At 49.5% G+C, this 27,280-nt stretch overlaps 1 protein-coding gene across 3 annotated transcripts in view; it reads left to right on the top strand.

Annotated features, from left to right (window-relative positions):
- The window catches only part of FBXO47 (F-box protein 47), a 250,634-nt gene that overhangs the window by 190,190 nt on the left and 33,164 nt on the right, over window positions 1-27,280 (top strand). For all 3 annotated transcript variants that reach the window (XM_030221122.1, XM_030221121.1, XM_030221124.1), the window contains exon 9: window positions 25,963-26,105. In XM_030221122.1, coding sequence (XP_030076982.1) covers window positions 25,963-26,105 — 143 coding nt within the window. The remainder of the gene's footprint in view (window positions 1-25,962; window positions 26,106-27,280) is intronic.

The following is a 27,280-nucleotide window of genomic DNA, read 5'->3' as shown; positions in this document are numbered from 1 at the left end:
TGCTTCGGTACATCCCACCAGTCTATGGATTGATCAGCATGATGATATGGAAGGTAAAATTATGTATCATACCTGATAATTTTCTTTCCATTAATCATAGCTGATCAATCCATAGCCCCTCCCAGATATCTGTACTGTTTATATTCTGGTTGCATTTCAGGTTCAAGTTTAGTCTTCAGTTCCTGTTCAGGAGGACTTCGTGTTCAAGTTTTTTCAATTGGATTCTTCAAGAGTTGAGATGAGTTTGTGTTACAGTGAGCTGCTGCATTCCTCTCCCCTCCGTTTTACAGGGCTGGATTGAGACATAAATTCTGCCGGCGCTCCCTCCCGCTTCGTGCGGCTGTAGGGCAGCTTTGTACCCCTCCCGCTTCGGCGGTGTTAGGGTCAGTCAGCTCCTCCCGCAGTTGCGGTTGCAGGATAAGCCAGATCCCCCCGCATCGGCGGGGTGGTGTCCCTCCCCCGCTCCGCGGGGATGAGCTGGACGGATTCCCCTCCCCCACTTGTGTGGGGATGAGCTGGGTTAATTCCCCTCCCCCGTTTCGGCGGTGGTGAGCTGGGCAGAGTGTCCCTTTGTGGGTGTAATTCTCTAAGTGCTGAGTCCTGCGGATGGAGCTTTGATATCGACATACTGAGGAGTTTCCGGCAGCACATGACCATATATAGGGAGGCAAAAGCTTTGCTCTCTATCTCCACCTGCTGGTAGATGGACACAACCCACCAGTCTATGGATTGATCAGCTATGATTAATGGAAAGAAAATTATCAGGTATGATACATAATTTTACCTTCATAGGGAAGAAGCATGAGCGAGCAGGACCAAAATGTATGCACATAACTTACAGAATACTGTAACATGCTAAAGTACTGCATTCAAGTGCACCCATTTACACCTGCTGTTGACATGGCATAAATGGGCATGCATAAATATAGGTGCATAGATGCTTCATTATACTAGTATTCTGTTAACAGAATCTTGGCACCCATTTAATGTTTTAGAATTAGCGCTCAGTGTACTGCATTCAGATGCCTAATTTTTGGCACCTGGTTACAGAATTGCCCCTTAATGTGTAAGTTATGTAGATAGCAGCAGAATATTGCTGCTACCCTTATAACCTCTGGCCCCACATCCAGCCTGCCTAATCCCCACCCACTTTAAATGCATAATTTTTGGCCATATAGCACACAATCAAACATTATGCATTGTCAGTGCTAGGAAATTTTTAAAATACTTACGTGGGCAGCACCCTATACTGATTGCATAAGTACTTGTGAACGTTGTTACATATAGAATAGTTTATTTACTGAGAATTTCTGGTGTACTTTTAACCAAAGTGTTTGAATAGCATCCAGTCACTAGGTCGTAGAGCTGGAGAAAGACAAAAATATGTAAGTACCTGACACGACTCCGACTTGCCCATGCCCCTCCCATGTTAATACCCTCAAGTCACGTGCTATAGAACTTAGGCGTTAGGTTTATAGAATAATGGCTAAGTGCAGGGCCGTGCCTAGGGTCTCTGGTGCCCCCCTGCAGACTATCAGTTGGCGCCCCCCCCCCCCCCCCCCCGTGTGGCACAAGATGCAAAGGAAATAGGAGCTGAAAGATGGAGTGCATCTTTGTGGGATTGCTCAACAAAGAGAGGGTTTACAACCACTTAGCTTTTCGTGCTTTCATGTTCACGAAATTAGTAATTAAATCTTAGATATCTAACTGGGCACATATATCATTCTCAATAGCAATCATGGCAAGGCTTACAAGCCTTTCTTGCGAAATACTTGATCGCAAATAATTTTTTATGATTTTTAACCGTGACAATGATCACTCACCACTTGCCACACTGACAGGAATTGTCAGCAATATTCTTAGAAACAAATTGCTATACATTGCAAAATAAGATAGCAGATGTAAATTCTCAAAATGGACATATTCCAAACACTAAAATGAAAATAAAATGATTTTTTTTCTACCTTTGGTGACTTTCTTTTTCTGATCATGCTGGCTTGGTATCTGATTCTGCTGCTATCTGTCCTCTTAACTCCCTTTCCAGGGTTTCCTTTCCATTTATTTCTTTACTTTCCTACTTTCTTCTTCATTTCTTGCTCTATATCCATAAGTAAAAGCTGGGTCCTCCACAGACTTGACTGTCCAGTGGATCCAGCTTCTGCCTATTTTCTCCATCCATGTGCAGTTTTTCTTCTCTCTTCCTTTTCCCTCACCTCATCTCCTTCCTCTCTCTTTCCTCCCCTCCATCCATGCCCAGCATTTCTTCTCTCTCCCTTCCCCTCCATCCACATGCATCTCCTTCCTCTGTCTTCCCTTCCCTCCCCTCCATCCATCTCCAACAATTCTTCTCTCTCCCCTCCATGTCCAGCAATTTCTTCTCTCTCCCTGGGCCCTGTCCTCCCATTCATGTCCATCCATGCCCATCCTTGTCCCTCTCTGCCCTCCCCTCCTCCATCCATATCCAGCAATTCTCCTCTCTCCCCTCCCCTCCATTTCCAGCAATTTCTTCTCTCCCTGGGCCCTGCCCTCCCATCCATTTCCCTCTCTGCTCTTCCCTTACCTCAGCTCCGCGCCGCCTGGGGGCTTTAAATCTTTTACCTCCGACGGTCGCAGCAGCTGAGCAGCGTCAGTGAAAGCGCTGCCGACGTCTCCAGCCTTCCCTTTGCGCTTGCTCGTTCATTCCCTCAGTGTCCCGCCTTCTTCTGACGTCATTTCCTTGCGAGGGCGGGACACTGAGGGAACCAACGAGCGCGAAGGGAAGGCTGCAGACATCGGCAGCGCTTTCACTGACGCTTCTCAGCTGCTGCGACCGTCGGAGGTAAAAGATTTAAAGCCCCCAGGGTGACGCGGAGCTGAGGTAAGCGGCGAGGGTAAGCACCGCAGCGGCGCCCTCCAGAGGTTGGCGCCCCCCTGCGGAGGTAAGCACCTTCCCCGCTTACTGTGTTGGCACGGCCCTGGCTAAGTGCACTTAACACGTGTAACTGCAAATTGGTGCCAATTAACACCACTTAATGGTCATTATTGGCAGTTCCATATCATCAAGCTGATCAATCCATAGACTGGTGGGTTGTGTCCATCTACCAGCAGGTGGAGATAGAGAGCAAACTTTTGCCTCCCTATATGTGGTCATGTGCTGCCGGAAACTCCTCAGTATGTTCTCTATCTCAGCAGGTGGTGGTCACACACAGCAGCAGCTCTGGCTAGGCCTCCAAGCCTAATCCTTAGGTTTTGTTGAGGCCTGGAGTTGAGGGCTCTTTTGAGCAAGTGCAAACCTGGTGGTGCCAGGTCCCTCCTTTTCTCCCCCCTCCCGCTGGCTCCGTTTAAAAAAAAAAAAAAAAACATTTTTAAACGTCTTTAAAGGCGTTTAATTCGACGTTTCTTTAAACGTTCATTGCAGCTACTCACTGGGACACCAGTTTGTTACAGCTCGGAGCGGCAAGCAGGTAATTTTACCTTTTTATAGCGGGCAGGGGGTTCCCCGATTCTTCTCCTCGTGGCAATGGCGTCGGAGGGCGAGGGCGCAAAGGGTCGCTCCCCGGATCGCTGGAGCGCTTCTAGAGGGGATGCGGGGGTTTTACAACCTGATTCGCCCTTGATGGGTGATAGTTTAGTGACCGATGAATGTCCCGGTCGTTCCTCCGGCGTGGCGGTTTTTTCCCGCCATAAACGCCCATCCCCCGCTCCTCGCCTCCGCCATCTTGGCCGGCCACGCGGCTCGGACGGCTTCTTCGTGGGCCGCCCTTGAGGTTGGAGACATTAATGCCATGAACGCCCTTAATTTGGGCGACGGCACAAAAGCGGCTAAAGTTAAGCGCCGTTCTTCCTTCAAGAGGAATTTCTCCCCCAAGCAGCATTCCTTTCGCAGAGACCGCAGTCCCGGAGGTGCTTCCTCCGGTCCTCCCCCAGGGTCTCGTACCCAATGACGGGGCCTTGGTCCACGCCCCAGTGCAGATTGGAGGACGGCTGTCCTCGTTTCTGGGCGAGTGGACCACTATAACTTCAGACGCGTGGGTGCTGGAAGTCATCAGAGACGGCTACAAGCTAGAGTTCTGCCAACCCTTAAGAGACGGGTTTGTACTCTCTCCCTGCAAGTCTCCGGTCAAGCTGTGGTAGTGCAGCAGACCTTGGACAACCTGATCCGCCTGGATGCGGTCGTTCCGGTGCCAAAAAATCAGATTGGCAAGGGACGTTACTCCATTTACTTTGTGGTTCCAGGGTTCGTGCGGCTGTAGGGCAGCTTTGTACCCCTCCCGCTTCGGCGGTGTTAGGGTCAGTCAGCTCCTCCCGCGGTTGCGGTTGCAGGATAAGCCAGATCCCCCCGCATCGGCGGGTGTGGTGTCCCTCCCCCGCTCCGCGGGGATGAGCTGGACGGATTCCCCTCCCCCACTTGTGTGGGGATGAGCTGGGTTAATTCCCCTCCCCCGTTTCGGCGGTGGTGAGCTGGGCAGAGTGTCCCTTCGTGGGTGTAATTCTCTAAGTGCTGAGTCCTGCGGATGGAGCTTTGATATCGACATACTGAGGAGTTTCCGGCAGCACATGACCACATATAGGGAGGCAAAAGTTTGCTCTCTATCTCCACCTGCTGGTAGATGGACACAACCCACCAGTCTATGGATTGATCAGCTATGATTAATGGAAAGAAAATTATCAGGTATGATTATACATAATTTTACCTTAAAGCTAATTAGTGCCCACTAAAACAATCAAGTTAGGTACTATTCTATAACTTGTACGTGCAGTTTTGCATTCTATTTGCAAAATTGTGCACTCACGTTTATAGAATTAGGAGATTTATTTTTAATAGCCTATATTGTATACCACCTTGGTGCTGTGTGTCGAAAGGCAATATATTAAAATTTTTAAAAACAGGCAAACTTTAAAAAGGCTCATAATGGACTGGTTATAGTAATTAGTTTGGGTCAGGGGCATGGCCAGCCCTTCAATTTTGGAGATGGGGGGGGGGCACGTGCATGTTAGCCATACCTTTGCTGGTAAAGATACCAAAACCCCGCAAGTCAAATAAATACAGTGCCTCCACTCCCCTCGTTTTTCACTGCTTCCTTCCTGCAGACGTCAGCAGCGTCAAGACTTCTCGCACATGCTCAGAGCATGTGCATGAAGTCCCAGCGTCGGCAGCTGAAGGGACGACGCCAATATCTGCAGGAAGGAAGCAGCTGAGAAGAAGGGGAGTGGAGGCATTGTATTTATTTGGCTGGCAGGGTTTCAGCATCTTCGCCAGCAAAGGTAAAGGGGTGTTGCAGTTCTGTAAGGGGCCCAAGCCCAAAGTGGGAGGGCCTAGGCCCCCACGATCCCCCCGTGGCTAAGCCACTGGTTTTCATAATTAGCTAGAATTCATGCATATTGGGGTAATTTATAAAGTAGTCACTAAGGTTTATGTACCAAATACACACATAAATGACTTTAACTTAGCGCCCTAACCAGATAATTCCAAGAATTGTGGCTGTTGTGTCCATCAGCCTGCAGGTGGAGATAGATAAAAAAAAAAAACACAGAAGCGTGCTCTGCCCTAAAAGGGCACTATGCAGCTCCACTCAAGTACATCAGTATTATTTCCATCTCCAGCAGATGGAAGGTGGTCTGGTCTGCCGTGCAGTTCCTGGATTGTTGAATGAGGCCCACTCCTGAACCAGTTGGCCAGCTGGTAACAGGTTGATCTCAGGAGTCAACTGAGCAAGGCAAAAGTAGCCCTCAGAGGTATACTCAGGTCTGGGTCCTTCTCCTCTACTACTACTACTTCTACTTATCACTTCTATAGTGCTACAAGGCATACGCAGCACTGTACACCATACATGAAAGGTAGTCCCTGCTCAAAGAACTTACAATCTAAATAGGACAAGCAAACAGAACAACTAAGAGGTAAGGGAATTAAAGAGGAGGGAATAAAAGAGTACAATTGACTTCATTCCACCGCCTCAAAAAATACAAGAGAGGTACCTGAGTAAACTGCTTGTTTTCTTGCCTTTCCTCTCATGCCCCGATGGCTGAGAAGCAAACGCAGGCTTTAGAGGCCATTAGTGCCGGACTAGCATCCACATTTATTTATTTTATTTATTTGCTGCATTTGTACCCCACATTTTCCCACCTATTTGTAGGCTCAATGTGACTTACATTATATTGCAAAAGGTATAATTATGAACAGAGTAAGAGGTTTGTTCTAATTTAACATATTACTGTGCAAGAAAAAAGGTAGATAGGTTTGTTGAATGATTTACATAACACATAATAAAAAACAGTAAACTATAATGACCAATAATGATAATATGACTAATACTAGTAAAAAAAGGCCAGTTTCCGAAACCAATGGAACGGGCGTTAGCATGTGGTTTTTTGTGTGTGTGTGTGTGTGTCACAGAGTTATTTTGTGTGTGTGTGTGTGTGTGTGAGGGTGCGGTGTGTGTGCAGGTTGTTGACGGCTGCAGGGGAATGCTGGAAAATTTATGTGCTGCAGGAATCAGCGCCGTCTTTTTCCGGGTGCTCGGGGAATCCCCGAGGTGTGAGACAGCTTGCCTGAGGCTGGGGATGGTTGGGCACGTCCTTGGCAGCTTCGGCAAAAGGGGAAGAGGAAGGGGGTGGGGAGTTACCTGCAGCCGCCTGAGAAACCATGTATTCTGTGTTTGTTTTGTATTATTAGTTTGCATTTCTGTTGAAGAAAGAGTGGATGCCTTTCGAATGATGGAGGTGGTGCGTCGGTGTGCGGTTGTTTCGTTAGTTTGGCAGCCAGTCTCCAGCGATTCCTAGGCAGGGAAGGAGTACTCCTCCCCCTTCCTTGGTCGCTGTTTGCTGCTGGCTGGGTCGCGGGTAATCCTTCCAGCTGGGCCACAGCTTGTCCTGTTCGCCCACGTCCCAGATGGTGACGGGCACGTTGTTTTCTGGCTTCTCTGACTCCATGTCAAGCGATCCCAAATATAACCTGTGCTATAGGCCCTCTGGCACTCTTCAGTACTGGCATTAGGCATTTAAAAATTTCTCCTCCCCCCCCCCCCCCCCCCCCCCGGTCTATTTTTGCACATACCCACAGCAGGAATATTCTTCTCTCGTTCCAGCGGTGTTTCTGTGCTCTCCGTGCTGCCCAGATAATGGGCCATTCCATATCATCAAGCTGATCAATCCATAGACTGGTGGGTTGTGTCCATCTACCAGCAGGTGGAGATAGAGAGCAAACTTTTGCCTCCCTATATGTGGTCATGTGCTGCCGGAAACTCCTCAGTATGTTCTCTATCTCAGCAGGTGGTGGTCACACACAGCAGCAGCTCTGGCTAGGCCTCCAAGCCTAATTTTTAGGTTTTGTTGAGTGCCTGGGGTTGAGGGCTCTTTTGAGCAAGTGCAAACCTGGTGGTGCCAGGTCCCTCCTTTTCTCCCCCCTCCCGCTGGCTCCGTTAAAAAAAAAAAAAAAAAAAATTTTGAACGTCCTTAAAGGCGTTTATTTCGACATTTATTTAAACGTTCATTGCAGCTACTCACTGGGACACCAGTTCGTTACAGCTCGGAGCGGACAGCAGGTAATTTTTACCTTTTTATAGCGGGCAGGGGGTTCCCCGATTCTTCTCCTCGTGGCATATGGCGTCGGAGGGCGAGGGCGCAAAGGGTCGCTCCCCGGATCGCTTGAGCGCTTCTAGAGGGGATGCGGGGGTCTTACAGCCTGATTCGCCCTTGTTGGGTGACAGTTTCGTGACCGATGAATGTCCCGGTCCTTCCTCCGGCGTGGCGGTTTTTCCCGCCATAAACGCCCATCCCCCGCTCCTCGCCTCCGCCATCTTGGCCGGCCACGCGGCTCGGACGGCTTCTTCGTGGGCCGCCCTTGAGGTTGGAGACATTAATGCCATGAACGCCCTTAATTTGGGCGACGGCACAAAAGCGGCTAAAGTTAAGCGCCGTTCTTCCCGCGTGGCTCCTTCGCGGAGTGTCGCGCCGGACGCCATTTTGGATGCACAGCATGTCTCTCCCCCGCTCTTGCGAGCGCCGGTTGAGGGTGCGTCTAGGGCTGTTGCCCAGGCTGCGGAAGTGCACAGTCTGGGGGGTTTCTCCCCCGAGTTTGTTTTGCTGCTGCATCAGGCTTTCCTCATGCAAAACGCTGCCCCTGCTCCCTCGTCTGGTAAAGAGGTTGAGGTTCCCAGAGGTAAACGCCCTCGGGTTGATTCCCAGGCCTTGGAGGACTTTGTCTCCTCCGATGTAGATGAGGGCAGCGTGTCTGAGGTCTCCCAACGGTCCTTTGCGGATTCCTTGGAGGAGAAGGATCCCCGCTCGGATGGAGCGGATGACCCCTCTGCAGCGCGGCTTTTTAGCCCAGAGGATTTGCCCAACCTGTTGTTACAGGCCATGGACACTTTGAAGATTTCCTCTCCGGAGGACGTCTCTCCCTCAGCCCCTGTTGGCTCTGCCATTATGCTGGGGACGAAGCGCCCGCCTAGAACCTTCCACGTGCATGATGCCATGCACACCTTAATTGCGGCTCAATGGGATGTCCCGGAAACGAGCCTTAAAGTGGCTAGGGCTATGTCCCGCCTCTATCCTTTGGCTGTGAGTGAACGTGAGGCCTATCTGTGGCCTACCGTGGATTCTTTAATCACTGCGGTGACTAAGAAAACGGCGTTGCCGGTGGAAGGTGGCACGGCCCTAAAGGACGCCCAAGACAGAAGATTGGAGGCGGCCTTAAGGTCGTCCTTTGAGGCAGCTGCTTTAAGTTTGCAGGCCTCAGTTTGCGGCTCCTATGTGGCCAGGGCGTGCCGGACTATGGTGCAGCGGGCTTCCCCCTCGGATCATTCCTTGAGGGCTGATTGGCCGGCCCTGGAATCGGGCTTAGCCTATTTGGCAGACTTGCTGTATGATGTCTGGAGAGCCTCAGCTAAAGGCATGGCTCAGACAGTCTCTGCGCGGCGGTGGCTTTGACTGAAACATTGGTCTGCTGACCACGCCTCTAAATCCCGCCTGGCTAGATTGCCTTTTAAAGGCAAGCTGCTCTTTGGGGTCGAGCTGGACAAAATCATGACCGATCTCGGCACGTCTAAGGGCAAGAAAGTACCAGAGGTCAGGGCTCGGGTTAGTACTCGTCCCGATACCTCCAGAGGACGGTTGCAGGAAGCCCATCGGTACCGCCCGGGCAAGTCGGGTTCCTCTGCCCCCTCTTCCTTCAAGAGGAATTTCTCCCCCAAGCAGCATTCCTTTCGCAGAGACCGCCGTCCCGGAGGTGCTCCCTCCGGTCCTCCCCCAGGGTCTCGTACCCAATGACGGGGCCTTGGTCCACGCCCCAGTGCAGATTGGAGGACGGCTGTCCTCGTTTCTGGGCGAGTGGACCACTATAACTTCAGACGCGTGGGTGCTGGAAGTCATCAGAGACGGCTACAAGCTAGAGTTCTGCCAACCCTTAAGAGACGGGTTTGTACTCTCTCCCTGCAAGTCTCCGGTCAAGCTGTGGTAGTGCAGCAGACCTTGGACAACCTGATCCGCCTGGATGCGGTCGTTCCGGTGCCAAAAAATCAGATTGGCAAGGGACGTTACTCCATTTACTTTGTGGTTCCAAAGAAAGGAGGTTCTGTCCGGCCTATCCTCGACCTCAAAGGGGTCAATCGGGCCTGGAAAGTGAGGCACTTTCGCATGGAGACTCTCCGCTCTGTTATAGCGGCAGTGAAGGCAGGAGAGTTCTTGGCTTCCTTGGACATCAAGGAAGCGTACCTGCATATTCCCATCTGGCCTCCTCTCCAACGCTTTCTGCGTTTTACAGTCCTGAGACGACACTTCCAGTTCAGAGCCCTCCCTTTCGGGTTGGCTACTGCTCCGCGGACCTTTTCCAAAGTAATGGGGGTCATAGCGGCCTTCCTGCTAAAGGAAGGAGTACAAGTCCATCCTTATCTGGACGACTGGTTGATCCGAGCCCCCTCTTATGCAGAGTGCGGCGAAGCTATGGACCGGGTAGTTGCTCTTTTGAGCTCCCTGGGATGGATCATCAACTGGAAGAAGAGCCAGCTGCGCCCGACTCAGTCCCTGGTGTATCTGGGAGTTCGATTCGACACCCAAGTGGGCAGAGTGTTCCTGCCAGACAATCGGATTGTCAAGCTTCAGGCTCAGGTGGACTAGTTCCTAGTAGCCTCTCCTATTCGGGCTTGGGACTACGTGCAGCTGTTGGGCTCTATGACGGCCACGATGGAAGTAGTGCCCTGGGCCAGGGCTCATATGAGACCACTACAGCTATCTCTGCTGCTGCGCTGGACTCCGATGTCGGAGGATTATGCTGTGCGCCTTCCCGTGGACCCAGCAGTGCGCAAGGCGCTGAGCTGGTGGACGCAGACAGACAAGTTGTCTGCAGGATTGCCTCTGGTGACCCCGGAGTGGATTGTCGTCACGACAGACGCCTCTTTGATGGGCTGGGGAGCCCACTGCTTGGGAAGGACAGCGCAGGGGCTCTAGTCTCCTGCAGAGGCAAGTGGTCTATCAACCTCCTGGAACTCAGAGCCATTCGGTTGGTGTTATTGGAGTTCATCCCGGTACTGGTGTTGAAGCCTGTACGGGTCCTGTCGGACAATGCCACGGCTGTGGCCTATATCAACCGCCAGGGAGGTACCAAGAGCGCCCCTCTAGCCAAGGAGGCTATGAGTCTTTGCCAGTGGGCGGAAGCGAACCTGGAGCAGCTTTCAGCGGCCCACATTGCCGGAGTCATGAATGTCAAGGCGGACTTTCTCAGTCGCCATACCTTGGAGCCCGGAGAGTGGCAACTATCTGCTCAGGCGTTCTTGGACATCACGAAGCGCTGGGGCCAGCCGAGCCTAGATCTGATGGCGTCATCGGCCAATGGCCAAGTGCCGCGCTTTTTCAGCAGAGGACGGGACCCTCGATCCCTGGGAGTAGATGCTCTTCTCCAACAGTGGCCGACACAAGAGCTCCTCTATGTGTTCCCGCCCTGGCCCATGTTGGGCAGGGTGCTAGACCGGGTGGCAAAGCATCCCGGCAGGGTAATCCTGGTGGGTCCGGATTGGCCCAGACGTCCCTGGTATGCGGACTTGTTCAGGCTCTCAGTCGACGATCCTCTGCGGCTGTCAGTGGAGCAGGGCCTGTTACATCAGGGTCCCGTGGTGATGGAGGATCCCTCTCCCTTTGGTCTTACGGCCTGGCTATTGAGCGGCAGCGTCTGAGGAAGAAGGGCTTCTCAGACAAGGTCATCGCCACTATGCTGAGAGCGAGGAAGCGCTCTACTTCTACTGCTTACACCAGGGTTTGGCGTATCTTTGCAGCATGGTGTGAAGCAGGCTCACTTTCTCCCTTCACTGCTCCAATTTCTTCAGTGTTGGCGTTCCTGCAAGAAGGTCTGGAGAAAGGCCTGTCGCTCAGTTCCCTTAAAGTCCAGGTAGCGGCTCTGGCTTGCTTCAGGGGCCGCCTGAAGGGTGCTTCCCTGGCTTCGCAGCCAGATGTGGTGCGCTTTCTCAAGGGAGTTAATCACCTGCGCCCTCCTCTGCACTCAGTGGTGCCTGCGTGGAATCTCAACCTGGTGCTAAGAGCATTGCAGAAGCCGCCTTTGGAACCCTTGTCGAGGGCATCTCTGAAAGACTTGACGTTGAAAGCAGTCTTTTTGGTGGCTATCACTTCAGCCAGAAGAGTTTCCGAGCTCCAGGCGCTCTCATGTCGAGAGCCTTTTCTGCAGTTCACTGAGGCAGGAGTGACTATTCGCACAGTGCCTTCCTTCCTGCCCAAGATTGGTTCTCGCTTCCATGTGAATCAGCAGCTCTGTCTCCCTTCCTTTCGTAGGGAGGACTACCCAGAGGAGTACTCCGCTCTTGAATATCTGGATGTGAGACGAGTCATCATCAGATACTTGGAAGTGACCAATGATTTCCGGAAATCGGATCATCTGTTTGTCCTGTTTGCAGGTCCTCGTAAGGGTCTGCAGGCTGCTAAGCCTACAGTGGCAAGATGGGTCAAGGAAGCCATTGCAGCGGCTTATGTGGCCGCGGGGAAGGTGCCGCCTATCCAGCTGAAGGCTCACTCCACGAGAGCTCAGGCGGCCTCGATGGCAGAGGCCGGATCCGTCTCCTTGGAAGAGATATGCAAGGCGGCAACGTGGGCTTCGGCTCATACATTCTCCAAGCATTACCGTTTGACTGTGGCTGCACGGGCGGAGGCCCGGTTTGGAGCTTCAGTGTTGAGGTCAGGGATTTCTATGTCCCGCCCTGGGTGAGTACTGCTTCGGTACATCCCACCAGTCTATGGATTGATCAGCTTGATGATATGGAAGGTAAAATTATGTATAATCATACCTGATAATTTTCTTTCCATTAATCATAGCTGATCAATCCATAGCCCCTCCCAGATATCTGTACTGTTTATATTCTGGTTGAATTTTAGGTTCAAGTTTAGCCTTCAGTTACTTCAGGAGGACTTTGTGTTCAAGTTCTTCTTCACTTGGATTCTTCAAGAGTTGAGACGAGTTTGTGTTACAGTGAGCTGCTGCATTCCTCTCCCCTCCGTTTTACGGGGCTGGATTGAGACATTAAATTCTGCCGGCACTCCCTCCCGCTTCGTGCGGCTGTAGGGCAGCTTTGTACCCCTCCCGCTTCGGCGGTGTTAGGGTCAGTCAGCTCCTCCCGCGGTTGCGGTTGCAGGATAAGCCAGATCCCCCCGCATCGGCGGGTGTGGTGTCCCTCCCCCGCTCCGCGGGGATGAGCTGGACGGATTCCCCTCCCCCACTTGTGTGGGGATGAGCTGGGTTAATTCCCCTCCCCCGTTTCGGCGGTGGTGAGCTGGGCAGAGTGTCCCTTCGTGGGTGTAATTCTCTAAGTGCTGAGTCCTGCGGATGGAGCTTTGATATCGACATACTGAGGAGTTTCCGGCAGCACATGACCACATATAGGGAGGCAAACGTTTGCTCTCTATCTCCACCTGCTGGTAGATGGACACAACCCACCAGTCTATGGATTGATCAGCTATGATTAATGGAAAGAAAATTATCAGGTATGATTATACATAATTTTACCTTCTGCTGGGGAATGCTCCTCCCTTATTGTCATGTAGTTTCCTCTGATTGGTCCGTCTTACGTTGCCTAGTGTTGCCTGGGAACGGTGTTGTGATGATCCTTTGTGTTTCAGAATGTTGAGGGTGTTTTTTCTGATTGGTCCGTCATGCGAGGGCGGGGCAGAGAGACATGGTCAGTGTTGTGGCTTCACCACCATGAATCCATGAACCCTTCAGTGAGTGACTGAGTGACTTCAGAACGTTGTCTTCAGAATGTTGAGGGTGAGTTTTATTATAGTAGATAATCAATTCAGAGGGATCAGTAAGTGGTTGGTTTAGATATAGAATGAGTCAAGTCATTAAGGAGGATTCTTATTGTAAGTCTCTTCGAACAAGTGCGTTTTCAATAATTTCCTGAAGGCTGTCAAGTCACATGTTGTTTTTATAACATTCGGTAGTTTATTCCATGCTTTTGTGCAGAGATATGTGAAGGTAGATGCGTGTAATGATTTGTATTTGAGTCCTCTACAATTAGGGTAGTGGAGGTTTAGGAAGGTAGGTGATGAACTTTTGATGTTTCGTGCCGGTAAGTCAATTAGGTCTGACTTGTATGATGGAGCTTCTCCATGGATGATTTTATGGGTTAAGGTGCAAATCTTGAAAGCAATTCGATCTTTTAGTGGAAGCCAATGTAATTTTTCTCTGAGGGGTTTGGCACTCTCATATTTCGCCTTTCCGAATATGAGTCTAGCTGCGGTATTTTATGCAGTCTGGAGTTTCTTAATGGTTTTTTCTTTGCATCCTGCAAAAATGGAGTTACAATAATCCAGGTGGCTCAGTACTAATGATTGCACTAGCGTACAGAATACTTCCTTTGAGAAAAAAGGCTTCACTCTTTTTAGCTTCCACATTGCAAAAAAACATTTTCTTTGTCACATTCTTCGCATGGCAATCAAGGGTGAGATTTCGATCAATAGTAACACCCAGGAGTTTCAAGTTATTCGCAACAGGGAGAGTGTGGGATGGTGTGTTTATATTGGCGTAATTAGTCTTGTTAAACTGCGATGATAAGATAAGACATTGAGTCTTTTCTGCGTTGAGTTTAAGTAGGCGTTCATGATTTGGAAGCTGGTATTAATTTTATCTGTAATTTCTGATAAGTTGCTCTTAAATGGAATTTCCTCAGCAACCCTCCAGACCGGTCAAGACGCTTGGGTTATGCTTGCCTACCAACAGAGGGAGACTGAGAACACTAACTTCAAACTGAGTACATATAACCTGTGCTAGCCATCTATCTCCAGTATTTTCTCAGTCTCAGCAGAGGGTAGACATGCAGCCTGTGCAGCTTGTCCGGTCTGGTAGGATTTAGGTTCCTTGTTGTGAGATTAGTTAATTTTCAGTTGTTTTCTGGAGAACAGTGTTAATCCCTGTACCTGGAATTCTGTGGTGTGCAAGGGGTTGGTAGGTCCGGTGGGGCCTGCCATTGTCCCCTCTGGGGTGTCACACCCGGGTGGCCGGGTCCCTCCCCCCGACTGGCTCTCCCGTTTTGGGCAGCGTTGTGCCTCGGCTGCAGTGTTAATCCTGCAGCCTTGAGTGCCATACAGATTATAGCAGCAGGGCTCAAATAAAGTTAAAAAAAAAAAAAAAAAAGGAGCACACCTCGTGTGGAGAGCTGCAGGAGCTGCACTCCGGTGTTTCCGGAGTTGTTCAGACGGTCTGGGAGAGCTGAGCCAGTAATTAAGCGCCGGTGAGTGTTTTTCTTTTATTTGTTTTCGCCGGTTGTTGTAATCAGCTGTTTCTGAGGCGCGAGTATGTCGGGGAAGTTGCTTCGTTGCCGGCTGTGTGCGCATCGGGGTGTCCCAAGGCCCTATCCCTCGCACCACCGGTGTTAGCGGCGGAGGTTCCTTCTGCTGGATCGCAGGAGGTTTGTGCGGCTCAGTTTGGTGCTTCAGCGGCGGTTCCGATTTTGGCGGGAACCGCCGCCATCTTGGATTCGGGTCTTTTGGGCGCTGAGACGGTCGTGGGGCCGCAGTCTCTCCCGATTTCGAGCCCCGCTGGGGGGGAGGCCTCGGGCAGCATGGGGTTCCCTCCGGAGTTTGTTTGGAGTTTGTTTCAGGCTTGGAAGGCGGGCCCATCGGGTGCGGAGTCCCTTAGTCCCGGGTTGGGGGGGGCTACCGCTAAAAGACCACGAGTGGAGTGGTCTGAAGATGTAGAGGTTTTTTCTCCTCCGGATTCTGAGGGCGATTTTAGCCCCCTGGAAGAGGAGGAGGGGTCGGCTGCAGGTCAGGATGGGGACCTGACTTTGCCAGGGGAAGACCCCTCGGTGGTTCGGATTTTTCACAGGGATGAATTATCTGAACTCATTGAGCAGGTGTCTGCCACTTTAAGGTTTGATCCTGCGGCAGCTCCCATTGGGGATGGGAAGCAGGTGGATCCTTTGGTTAAGGGGATCAGGCGGGTCTCTCGCTCTTTCCCTATGAATGTGGACTTGAGAGATATGATCACGCAGGAGTGGCATTCGCCGGAGGCTCAATGTAAGGTGGCTCGGGCTATGTCCAAGCTCTATCCTCTTCCTCAGGAGGACAGAGATTCTCTCAGGTCCCCGACGGTAGATGCCGTGGTGACAGCAGTGACTAAGGCTACTGCTATTCCAGTGGATGGGGGGGCCGCGTTGCGGGACCCTCAGGATAGGAAATTGGAGACCTTCCTAAAGCGGAGTTTTGATCTGTCTGCCTTGGCCCTGCAAGCGTCTGTTTGTGGAGGTCTGGTGGCTCGGGCTTGTTTTCGCTGGGCTGAGAGGCTCCTGGATAGCCCGCAGGCTGATAGGGCTTCTCTTGTTCAAGATCTGGCCAAGTCGGAGATGGGGTCGTCTTTCTTGGCAGATGCGCTGTACGATTTGTTGAGGGCGTCTGCTAAGAACATGACCTTTGCGGTGGCGGCTCGGCGGGCCCTGTGGTTGCGGGACTGGGTGGCCGATGCCGCCTCCAAGGCTAAACTTTGTTCCCTTCCTTTTAAAGGCTCTTTGCTTTTCGGGGAGGAATTGGATAAGTTGGTGAAGGGTCTTGGTGATGCTAAGGCCCCTCGGCTTCCTGAGCTTCGTCCCAAGGTGTCTAAGGGGGCTGCGGGGTGGGGGCGGTTTCAGGAGGCTCGGCGGTATCGACCCGGTAGGTCTTCTGGGGGGACTAGGGGTCGGTTTTTCCAGAGAACCCAGTCCTTTCGAGGTGGCCGTCGCGGGGGGCGAGGCTCCTCTTCGGGAGCTTCCGGTACGTCCCGTGTGTCTCAATGATGGTTTGGGGACCCAGCCTCTGGTTCGCGTGGGGGCTCGCTTACGCTTGTTTTACCAGAGGTGGGTCCAGATCACGTCAGACCAGTGGGTGCTGCAGATAGTGCGAGACGGGTACGCCCCAGAATTCGACAGTCCCCTTTCCGATTTCTTTCTCGTGTCTCCCTGTCATTCAAGATGCAAGGCAAGAGCAGTGCGGGCCACTCTGTCGCGTCTAATCGGTTTAGGGGCGGTGGTACCTGTTCCCATGTTAGAAAGAGGTACGGGCTGTTACTCCATTTACTTCGTGGTGCCCAAGAAGGAAGAGGGTTCCTTCCGGCCCATTTTAGACCTCAAGAAGGTCAATGCAGCCCTAAAGGTTCCCTCCTTTCGGATGGAGACGTTACGCTCAGTTATTGTAGCGGTGCAAGAAGGAGAGTTTCTGACTTCTTTAGACCTGACAGAGGCTTACTTACACATCCCCATTCTAGAGGCGCACCAGCGTTTTCTTCGCTTTGTGCTCTTAGGGAGACATTTTCAGTTTTGTGCGCTTCCATTCGGCCTGGCGACTGCGCCTCGCACCTTTTCCAAGGTGATGGTGGTGGTGGCGGCGGCGCTGCGCTTGCAGGGCATTTTGGTTCATCCGTATCTGGACGACTGGTTGATTCGGGCCAAATCAAGGTCAGAGAGCGAGGAGGCCACCGGCCGTGTGGTGACCTTCTTGCAGTCGCTGGGTTGAGTGGTCAATCTGGCAAAGTGTCACCTGGTGCCTTCCCAGTCCCTGGAGTATCTGGGAGTTCGCTTCGACAGAAGGGCCGGGTGTTTTTGACAGCTCCTCGCATCTCCAAGCTGCAGGGACAGATCCGTCAGCTCCGAGCGCAGAGGGCGCCTTCGGCTCGGGCGTATCTTCAGGTGTTGGGTCTGATGGCAGCAACAATAGAGGTGGTTCCTTGGGCCAGGGCCCATATGAGAGAATTACAGAGAGCTTTGTTGTCTCGTTGGTCTCCTCAGTCTCAGGACCTGGAGGAGAGTTTCCCTCTGTCGGGGGTTGCCCATCGCAGCCTTCGCTGGTGGCTCCACTCTCCGAATCTAGCGAAGGGCATGCCGCTGGACACTCCCAATTGGACGGTGCTGACCACGGATGCGAGTCTCTCGGGCTGGGGAGCGCATTGCCTGGGTCAGGTAGCCCAAGGACGTTGGACGTTGGAGGAAGCATCTTGGTCCATCAATCGCCTGGAGACTCGAGCAATTCGGTTGGCTCTTCGGTCCTTTCAGAGCCTGCTAGAAGGCAAGGCAATCATGGTTCTTTCCGACAATGCCACGGCCATCGCATATGTAAATCGGCAGGGGGGAACGAAGAGCCAAGCGTTAGCTGTGGAGGCGGCGGAGTTAATGTTGTGGGCAGAAGCTCATCTTCAGGGTCTCTCGGCGGGCCACGTGGCAGGGGTGGACAACGTGAGCGCGGATTTTCTAAGCAGGCACACGTTAGACCCCGGAGAGTGGTCCCTCCATCCCTCAGTGTTCAATCGACTGGTGTTGGAGTGGGGTCGGCCGGTGCTGGATCTCATGGCATCGGCCGACAACGCTCAGGTCTCTCGCTTCTTCAGTCGTCGAAGAGATCCTCGGGCCGAGGGCATCGACGCGTTAGTGCTCCCGTGGCCGACTCAACAGTTGCTCTATGTATTTCCGCCGTGGCCTCTGGTGGGCCGCATGGTGCAGCGGATCGGGCGCCATGCAGGTCTAGTGGTTCTGATTGCGCCCAATTGGCCTCGACGTCTGTGGTACGGAGACCTGGTTCGGTTATTAGTGCAGGCTCCGATTCCGTTGGGGCCCGGGGTGAGATTGGTTCAGGGGCCGATCGAGATGGCAGACCCTTCTCCATTCTCGCTTACAGCCTGGCTCTTGAGAGGCTCAGATTAAGGAAAAAAGGTTTTTCAGCCAGGGTAATTGATACCATGTTGCGTCGTAAGAGGTCTACTTCTTTGGCTTATGTGCGGGTGTGGCACATTTTTGAGAACTGGTGACAAGAGCGGGATTATGTTCCGCTACGTATTTCGATCGCGGAAGTTTTGGAGTTCCTGCAGGACGGTCTTGACAGGGGGCTCTCGCTCTCTTCCCTGAAAGTGCAGGTTTCAGCGTTGTCTTGTTTCCGTGGAAAGATTCAGGGGATTTCCTTGGCGGCTTCGCCGGACGTGGGGCGGTTCTTGAAAGCTGTCAAGTTGCTTCGTCCGCCTCGTCGTCCGACGGTTCCGCCTTGGGATTTGAATTTGGTCTTGGAGGCTCTGGTAGGCCCTCCGTTTGAACCATTGGCTTCCATCTCGTGTAAAGATCTTACTTTAAAGACAGTGTTTCTGGTGGCCATTGCTTCGGCGCGTAGAATTTCGGAGCTACAGGCTTTGTCTTGTAGAGAGCCCTTTCTCTCCTTGGCTAAGGAGAAAGTGACTTTGCGGACAGTTCCTTCGTTTGTTCCTAAGGTGGTATCCTCCTTTCATGTAAATCAGGTGATTTCGTTACCAGTGTTGGGGGATAGGTCTGGTGATCTCTCTCAACGTCGTTTGGCTAAGTTGGATGTTCGACGCATTTTGTGGTCGTATTTGAGCAGAACGCAGGACTTTCGAGCGTCGGATCGTTTGTTCATTTTGTTTGGAGGCCCCAGAAAGGGTGAAGCGGCTTCCAAGGCTACTCTGGCTAGATGGTTGAAGGAGACTATTGCCTCGGCGTATTTGTTGAAGCATCGGGCAGTTCCCTCGGTACTAAAGGCACACTCTACTCGGGGGGTAGCCGCCTCTTGGGCGGAAAGTAGTTTTATTCCTCCGCAGGACATTTGTAAGGCGGCGGCGTGGTCGTCCATTCATTCTTTTGTAAAGCATTATAGAATTGATGTGCAGGCAAAAGAGGATGCTCGGTTTGGAGCGGCTGTGTTGTCTTCTGCTTTTCGTGGGTCCCACCCTTAATGTGTCTACTGCTTTGGTACTTCCCAAGCGTCTTGACCGGTCTGGAGGGTTGCTGAGGAAGGTGAAATTAGGCCTTACCTGCTAATTTTCTTTCCTCTAGACCCTCCAGACCGGTCAAGAGCCCGCCCTGTCTCTTATCAGAAGTATTTTTCAGCCGTGTCGATTATCAGAAGTATTTTGAGCCGTGTTCTGCTATGACTGTTCATTTTATGTTCAGTATGGTCGGAGAACTTTCTTTGACTCTAATATTCTACAGAGTGGGACGCCTGGGCGTTTCATCTGTTTAAGCACACTGTTGGTGTTTAACTATTAGTTTTCCAGGTACAGGGGTTCTATTAGTTTCAGAGTTACTGTTCCAGGGATTTGTTTCTCTGCTTTGCTAAGTGTATACTGGAGATAGATGGCTAGCACAGGTTATATGTACTCAGTTTGAAGTTAGTGTTCTCAGTCTCCCTCTGCTGGTAGGCAAGCATAACCCAAGCGTCTTGACCGGTCTGGAGGGTCTAGAGGAAAGAAAATTAGCAGGTAAGGCCTAATTTCACCATATATTGTGACGTCATCGGCGTAAATATACGGACTTAGGCCTTGATTGGATAGTAATCTGGCTACTGGTAACATCATTAAATTAAAAAGAACTGGTGAAAGCGGCGAGCCTTGAGGCATTCCAGTGCATAGTACTGAAACACACTTACCATGGAAAACAATGAGCTTGCCCATGTTCAGCACAAATAGCATGCTAATGTAGTCAGAATGATGTAAATGAGGTTATTTCCTATTCCCTCCAATGCTCAGAAAACAGCGTGCTAAACAAGAGTGCCCTTACTGCTGGAAACCTGGGTGTCTGCCCTGCAAGCTTGTGAAGTGTTTGTCCTTTCCAAACAGAAGAATGCAACCAGCCAATCAAAACACAGAACGGGTACTACGTTGTAATTGATACAGCTGGTAGTACTCCAACGTGTCAGGCCCAGGCAGTGGGCTGATGAATGCAAGCTGTTGTGTGATTGGCTGCTGACTTTAATTTGTGATGTAACATCCTTATTGTAATAACATACATCAAGGCCTGGGTCTGTGAGACATAGTGATGGCTGCTGCTGGGTTGGCTGGGTTGATGGCCTTTGTTGGTGATGGGATTGTAACAAAACTTTCCCGCTCTTCCGTTCATTTTGTAGGCCGCAATATGTCATGACTATCATGGCTTCATCATTGCTCCTTGGGAATCCTTTAACATTGGTACATTCCTTATCTTAATGGGGAGAGGATGTTTCATTCAGTTTCCATCCTTCAGCTGCTCCTTCTTTTCCTGCCTAGCCCAATCTCTGTGGATCTTTCTCCTCTTGTGTGCAGGCCTCAGGCACAATCCTCCCCTTTAACTTCCTAATGCTCAATGCTAACAGCATGGATATCATTTGCATATTATTAGCGTTGAGCATTAGGAAATTATTTTTTGTTGCTGTTGTGGCAGTATTTTCTGACGTATTCAGCATGGCAGCACTGGCTGGAGCAGTCAAGTGCTGCTCCAGCTGTGGAGCACATAATTCCACCTCAGGGCACTGTTCATAAGAACATAAGAATAGCAATACTGGGTCAGACCAATGGTCCATCTAGCCCAGTATTCTGCTTCCAATAGTGGCCAATCCAGGTCACAAGTACCTGGCAGAATCCCAAATAGCAGTAAGATTCCATGTTACCGATCCCAGGGATAAGTAGTGGCTTACCCCATGTCTTTCTTAATAGCTGATTATGGGCTTTTGTTCCAAGAACTTGTACAAATGTTTTTTAAACACAGATATGCTAAATGCTGTTACCACATCTTCCAGCAACAAGTTGCAGAGCTTAACTCCTCGTTGAATGAAAAAATATGGTTTCCTATTCATTTTAAAATTACCGTGTAACTTTATTGAATGTCCCGTAGTCTTTGTACTTTTGAGATAGTAAACAATTGATTCACATTTACCCATTCTGCTCCACTCAGGATTTTGTAGACCTTTATCATATCACCTCTGAGCCATCTTTTTTCAAGATGAAGAGCCCTAACCTCTTAAGCCATAAGAACATAAGAGTAGCCATACTGGGTCAGACCAAATGGTCCATATAGCCCAGTATCCTGTTTCCAACAGTGGCCAAGCCAGGTCACAAGTACCTGACAGAAACCCAAATCGTGGCACCTTTCCTCAGATGAGAGGAGTTCCATTTCCTTAATCATTTTGGTTGCTCTGAAAGGCCAGGAGCAGGACCACAGAAGACAAACACAAATAGAAATGGAGGTGTCCTATTTTCAGAGGATTATGTTCATGTGGAGCTAGCTAAAGTTAAGGTGGACAAAGCGATGGGGTCAGATGGCATACATCTGAGGGTACTGAAGGAACTCAGGGAAGTTCTGGCGGCTCCACTGTCTGACCTTTTCAATGCTTTAGAGTCCAGAGTGGTCCCAGAGGACTAGAGAAGAGCAAATGTGATTCCTCTGAACAAAAATGGAAGAGGTTGGGAACTATGGGCCACTGACTTCCGTGGTAAGTATATTAATGGAAACACTTTTAAAACAGAGAATAGTAAAGTTTTTGGAATCCAATGGATTACAGAACCTGAGGCAACATGGTTTCACTAGAGGCAGGTCTTGTCAGCCAAATCTGATTAATTTCTTTCACTAGGTGACCAAGAGGGAGAGTGCTAGATGTGTGTATTTAAATGTTAGCAAAGCCTTTGACATGGTTTCACATAGATGACTAATAAATGAACTAAGTGCCCTTATTATGGGCCTCAAAGTGACTGACTGGATTAGGAATTGGTTGAGTGAAAGGTGACAGAGAGTAGTGGTAAACGGAGCTAACTCTGAGGAAAAGGATATTACCAGTGGTGTGGCACAATGTTCGGTTCTTGGGCCAGTTCTTCTTAACATTTTTGTAAGCAATATTGTGGAAGGGCTGTCTGGTAAAATTTGCGTTTTTGCAGATAATACCAAAATCTGCAATAGGGTAGACACCCTGATGGTGTAGATAACATGAAGAAGGACCTAGCAAAGCCTGAAGAATGGTCTGGAATTTGGCAGCCAAGATTAAATGAATGATCCTGCTTTTTTTTTTAGCATTAAATCTTGGCTGCCAAATTCTAAATGAGACAGTAAAAACCTGAGGGAACAATACAGTTTAAGGGGTAAAGAACTTTTGTGCAGGACTTGGGTGTGATCATATGTGATGGAGGATAGGATTTGACATACCGCCTTTCTGTGGTTACAATCAAAGTGGTTTACATATTATATACAGGTACTTAGGAGCAGGTGCACAAAACTTACCAAGCTTGCAACATTTCATTTAGACTAGTTTTAGCCAGTCTAAATGAAACGGTTTTTTTCCATGCGTGAACAGATGCTTTCGGCCACTGCTTTACCATGCATGGAAGTAGTATCCAAAAGTCCTATGCTAGTATTAAAATGAGCTCATTAGCTCTTCCAGTGCCAATGAGCTCATTAACTTCCATGGAATGCACAGAAAACTGGCGCATGGAAAACCCCTGGTGTAACGGTAAAAACTAACGACAGCTCTGGAGCTGTCATTGGTGTCCTGTGCTATACTTTCCTGTCAGTGCCTAAGCCTGATTGGCTCAGGCACTGACAGGAAAGTCGGCAGCGCACTAGATTTCTGAGCCTCCCTGGTGGTCCAGCAGACCCCTCCCAACCCCTATCCCCACAATCTTGAAATCTTCCTGGGGGTCCAGTGGAATTCCCAACCTCCTGCACTCCAAAATATATCCTGGTGGTCCAGCAGACCCTTCTCAACCACTATACCTAAAAAAAAAAATCCCTGGTGACCAGTGGACTGTTCTCCTGCCCCCTAAGAGCATCATTAGTGGTCCAGTGGACCCAGAACCTGAGCCCTGGGCCAAGCCCCCCAGTGGCCACTAAAAAGCCCTGGTGGTCTAGCGAGCAGATGCAGGACTCCCACCCATCCAGACCCTCACACCTACCTTAACATGGGAGGCAGGAGGACAGCATCCTGCCTCTGGCCCACCTGCTTCCAAAATGGGGGAGCCCAGCCCCTGTTTGGTGCATCCTGGGATACACTAGGAGGGACCTAAGCACTATATAAGGAAAAATGATTTCAAGTTTGAGGGGGCAGGGGCCCATCAGACCAACCGGGAAGCTGTCAAGGTTGTGGGGGGGGGACAATGTGCAAAGTTTGGGCAGAACAATCCTGTTCTGCGCACGTGGTAGGCACCTGAGTCACAAACAGTGACCAACGCAAAAAGGATTTCCGTGCATCTAATTTGCATGCCATCCCCTTTGTACATTGGTTGGTATTTGAGACTTGGTAACTTCTCTCGTGGCAACTGTATTTAACAGCAACCTTTGTGCATCGGCCCCTTATTTTGCATCTGGAGTAATGGAGGGTTAAGTGGCTTGCCCAGAGTCACAAGGTGCTGAATTGAAAATTGAATCCGGTTCATCTGGTTCTTAGACCACTGCACTAACCATTAGGCATGATGATCTAAAGGTGGCCAAAAAGGTAGAAAATGCACTAGAAGGATGCTTGGGTGCATAGGGAGAAGAATGGCCAGTAGGAAAAAAGTGGTGATAATACCTCTGTATAATTCCATTCCATTCCTGCATTTGTATACCGCCTATTTCAATATAAGAATCAAAGCAGGTCACAAAATTAAAACCTACTTATGACAAACTACTTATTGGGAAAAAAATATTATAAAATCAGTCAAAGTACTTGTTAAACCATAAGTCTTCAACAATTTGCAGCATAACATGTAATTAGGCATAGTCCATATAAATACTAGGAAAATGTTCCACAGCCTACTATATTGATAGCTAAATGAACTTTCATGAAATCTTTTAAGTAACACATTCTTCACTGTGAGAAAGCCTAAACTTAATGTGGACCTAAATTGAGATGTAGATCTGAAAGGAGGAGTGGATAATAACTGAATATGGGAACTTGGGCATAAGACATAAATAATTAATGAACCATGCATGCAACTGTAAACTCCACATGTGTATCAACTGATAACCAATGCAAGTCTCTCAACAGTGGTGTCAGACTCTGGTGAGACCTCAATTAGAATGTTGCTGTCTGGTGTGAGGGCAAGGCCCTAGATCCTCTTTCTTGCCCTACACAGACCCTGCTTGAATTTCTTCTACACCTATACGAGTCTGGTCTCAAGACCAACTCCATAAGGGTTCACTTTAGTGCAATTAGTGTTTATCAACATGTAGAGGGTAAGCCCATCTCTGGACAGCCTCTAGTTGTTTGCTTCATGAGAGGTTTGCTTTTCTCAAAGCCCTCTGTGAAACCTCCACCTGTGTCATAGGACCTCATTGTCATTCTTACCCAGCTGATGAAAGCTCCTTTTGAGCCACTGGATTCCTGCCATCTGAAGTACTTGACCTGGAAGGTCATTTTCATGGTGGCTGTTACTTCAGCTCATAGAGTAAGTGAGCTTCTGGCCTTAGTAGTGGATGCACCTTATACTAAGTTTCATCACAACAGAGTAGTACTCCGCGTGCACCCTAAGTTCCTGATGAAGGTGGTGTAGGAGTTCCATCTGATCCAGTTGATTGTCTTGTCAACATTCTTTCCTTGACCTCATGCCCATCCATTGAAGAAATTTGAAAGGCTGCAACATGGTCTTCAGTCCACTCATTCACATGTAACTGCTGCCTTGAGCAGGATACCCGACGTGACAGTCATTTCTGGCAGACAATTTTGCAGAATCTGTTTGGGGGTCTAAAATCCAACTCCACCCCCCTAGGCCCGTTTTATTCTGTTCCAGGCTGCACTTTCACTCGGTTTGTATATAGTCTCAGGTTGATCTGTGTTATGTACTTGCTGTTGCAAGGTCCAATTGATCAGTGTTTGTTGTATTCGATGAGCCAGGTTGTTAGGTATTCCCCACATGTCTGAATAAATAGACCTGCTTGTCCTCAGAACAATAGAAGATACTTCTTTGAGGACAGCAGGCCTTATATTCTCACAGCCCTCCCACCTCCCCTTAGAGTTTTCTCCTATTTTCTTTTTATGCTGTAGTATTGTACTTTGGTAACCATGCTCTCACGGCTAGTGGAAGGCACTCATTCATGCGTGGTGGAGCGTGTCTTGCATTCCACAAAGCTCTTAAAAGCTTGTTACTAGCTCTGGACCGGGCATCGTGGGATCGCATTACCCACACATGAGAATATAAGACCTGCTGTCCTCAGAGAATACCTACTAAGTATCTTCATTTTCTGTAAATACATTCATATCTTACATAACATGTATTTGACTGATGGGTCTACACATAGGCGGAGTCTGGACGGAGCATGAGTGAGACTCACACGTGCAGAACTTGTAGAATACTGTAAGTAAAATGCGTATCTGGCATTTAGGTATGAGCACTTATACCAGCTTTATGGCTGGCATAAATGCTCACACTTAAATTATAGGTACGTATTTCACCTGTTACAGTAGTATTCTATAAAGGAAAGTAGGCGCCTACTTTCCTTTATAGAATAAGTGCCTAAATATGAGTGCACTGTTATAGAGGAGCACTGTGCAAAGGAGCAGTAACATAGTAAGAAGCAAACCATGAAAAGATATAACATGTTAAGAGGGAGTGAAAATATGATATAGCTATGCTTTCAAAGAGAGAAATGACAGATGAAAAGTTTAAATTGAGGCCAGACATGAGCAGGTAGGTAGCAGAATGCAGAATATCAATACTAGAATGTATATAGCATATACATTAAATTGACTGTATTTTACTGTGCAGTAATGAAATAATTCGTGTCTTGTGTTTTGGGATGATAGTGGTGCCCCGCGAGTGGCTTCTAGAGAATAATGCCCGTCTTCTTATCCTGAGTGGAAACAGCATTTGTTTCACCTTTATGGCCAGTAAAGCTGTGAATGGGCGGGCCATTGAACTGGCCAGGCTTGTCGTCTTTCTAGCTTTGGTAAGTAGAGAGCTAGTTTATGCTAAATATTTATTAATGTAGCTGGAAGTGATTTGCATTGTCTCTGGCCCATGGCTGTTCTCATCTCCCTGTTGTTGTTGTTGTTGTTGTTTTTTTACTTCTGCTGTTTTGAGTTTTGTTAAGGGGACTAACTCCCACATATTGAACCAGAGGCAGGCTCAGCACAAGTATTAGGGGGTTTACGAGTATGAAATAGTTGCAGTGCTAATAATTTACCTCATCATTGCTAGAGGTGGGCAACAATTAAAACTTTTAATTTAAATCAATCGTGGAATTAAAAATAATTAATTACACAATTAATCATGATTAATCATAGTATGCATTTATGGTATCACCCCTTTCTCTTTCTCTCATCTACTATTCCTTCTAAGTTGAGCAGGTGTCCAACTGTATTGCTGCCAGTAGTGATGGTTTTTCAATATTATGTTTTCAATCACTAGAGACAGGCAGGTTCCCTGCAGTCCTGCAGAGCTAGCCTGTCCATCACTATTGCAAATGTGATAGTGAAACAGCAGCCCCCATTGGCAGGACTGTAAGTGGAGAACTCCCGCTCAGCTTAGAGGAAGCAGTGCTTTCATTCCTTACCTTCCAGTAATGCTCCCTTCTCTCCATCATCGGCATTGCCCATATGCCCTCACTATCCAGCATCACCCCTCTCTTCCCCCAACATCTAGTAGTGCCCTATCTCTCCCTCCCTACACACCACCATCATCCTATATCACTCCATCGCCCCTCCTCATCAGCATCCAGCATTGTCCAATTTCGCCTCCTCTCCCCACTTCCATCATCCAGCATAACCCTATCTCTCCCCTTTGCTCTAACCATCCAGCATGGCCCCATCCCTCGCTACCACCACCGTACACCATACCGTCTCTCCCACCCACCAGCAATATCCTGTATGGCTGCATCTCTCTCCCTTTCCTTCCCACCCCTCCATGTTTACTCCATGGCAAAGTTGCTGCTTCTCCCGGTCTGCATGGCAGCAGAACAGCAGCAACAAATAACAGAAGGCAGGCGGATGTGGGGACATTGCTTTGTGCGTGCCATCTCTGGTTCTGCCGGTCCCAGAAACAGAGCTTGATGTCATTTCCTGTTTCTGGGACCAGCAGAGCCAGCTGCAGTATGCACAAGGCAACATTCCTGCATCTGCCTGC

The sequence above is a fragment of the Microcaecilia unicolor genome, chromosome 12 (genome assembly GCF_901765095.1).
Source record: "Microcaecilia unicolor chromosome 12, aMicUni1.1, whole genome shotgun sequence".
Lineage (NCBI taxonomy): Eukaryota > Metazoa > Chordata > Amphibia > Gymnophiona > Siphonopidae > Microcaecilia > Microcaecilia unicolor.
Note: the sequence above shows the minus strand (reverse complement) of the source record. Positions and strands in the feature narration are given on the sequence as shown.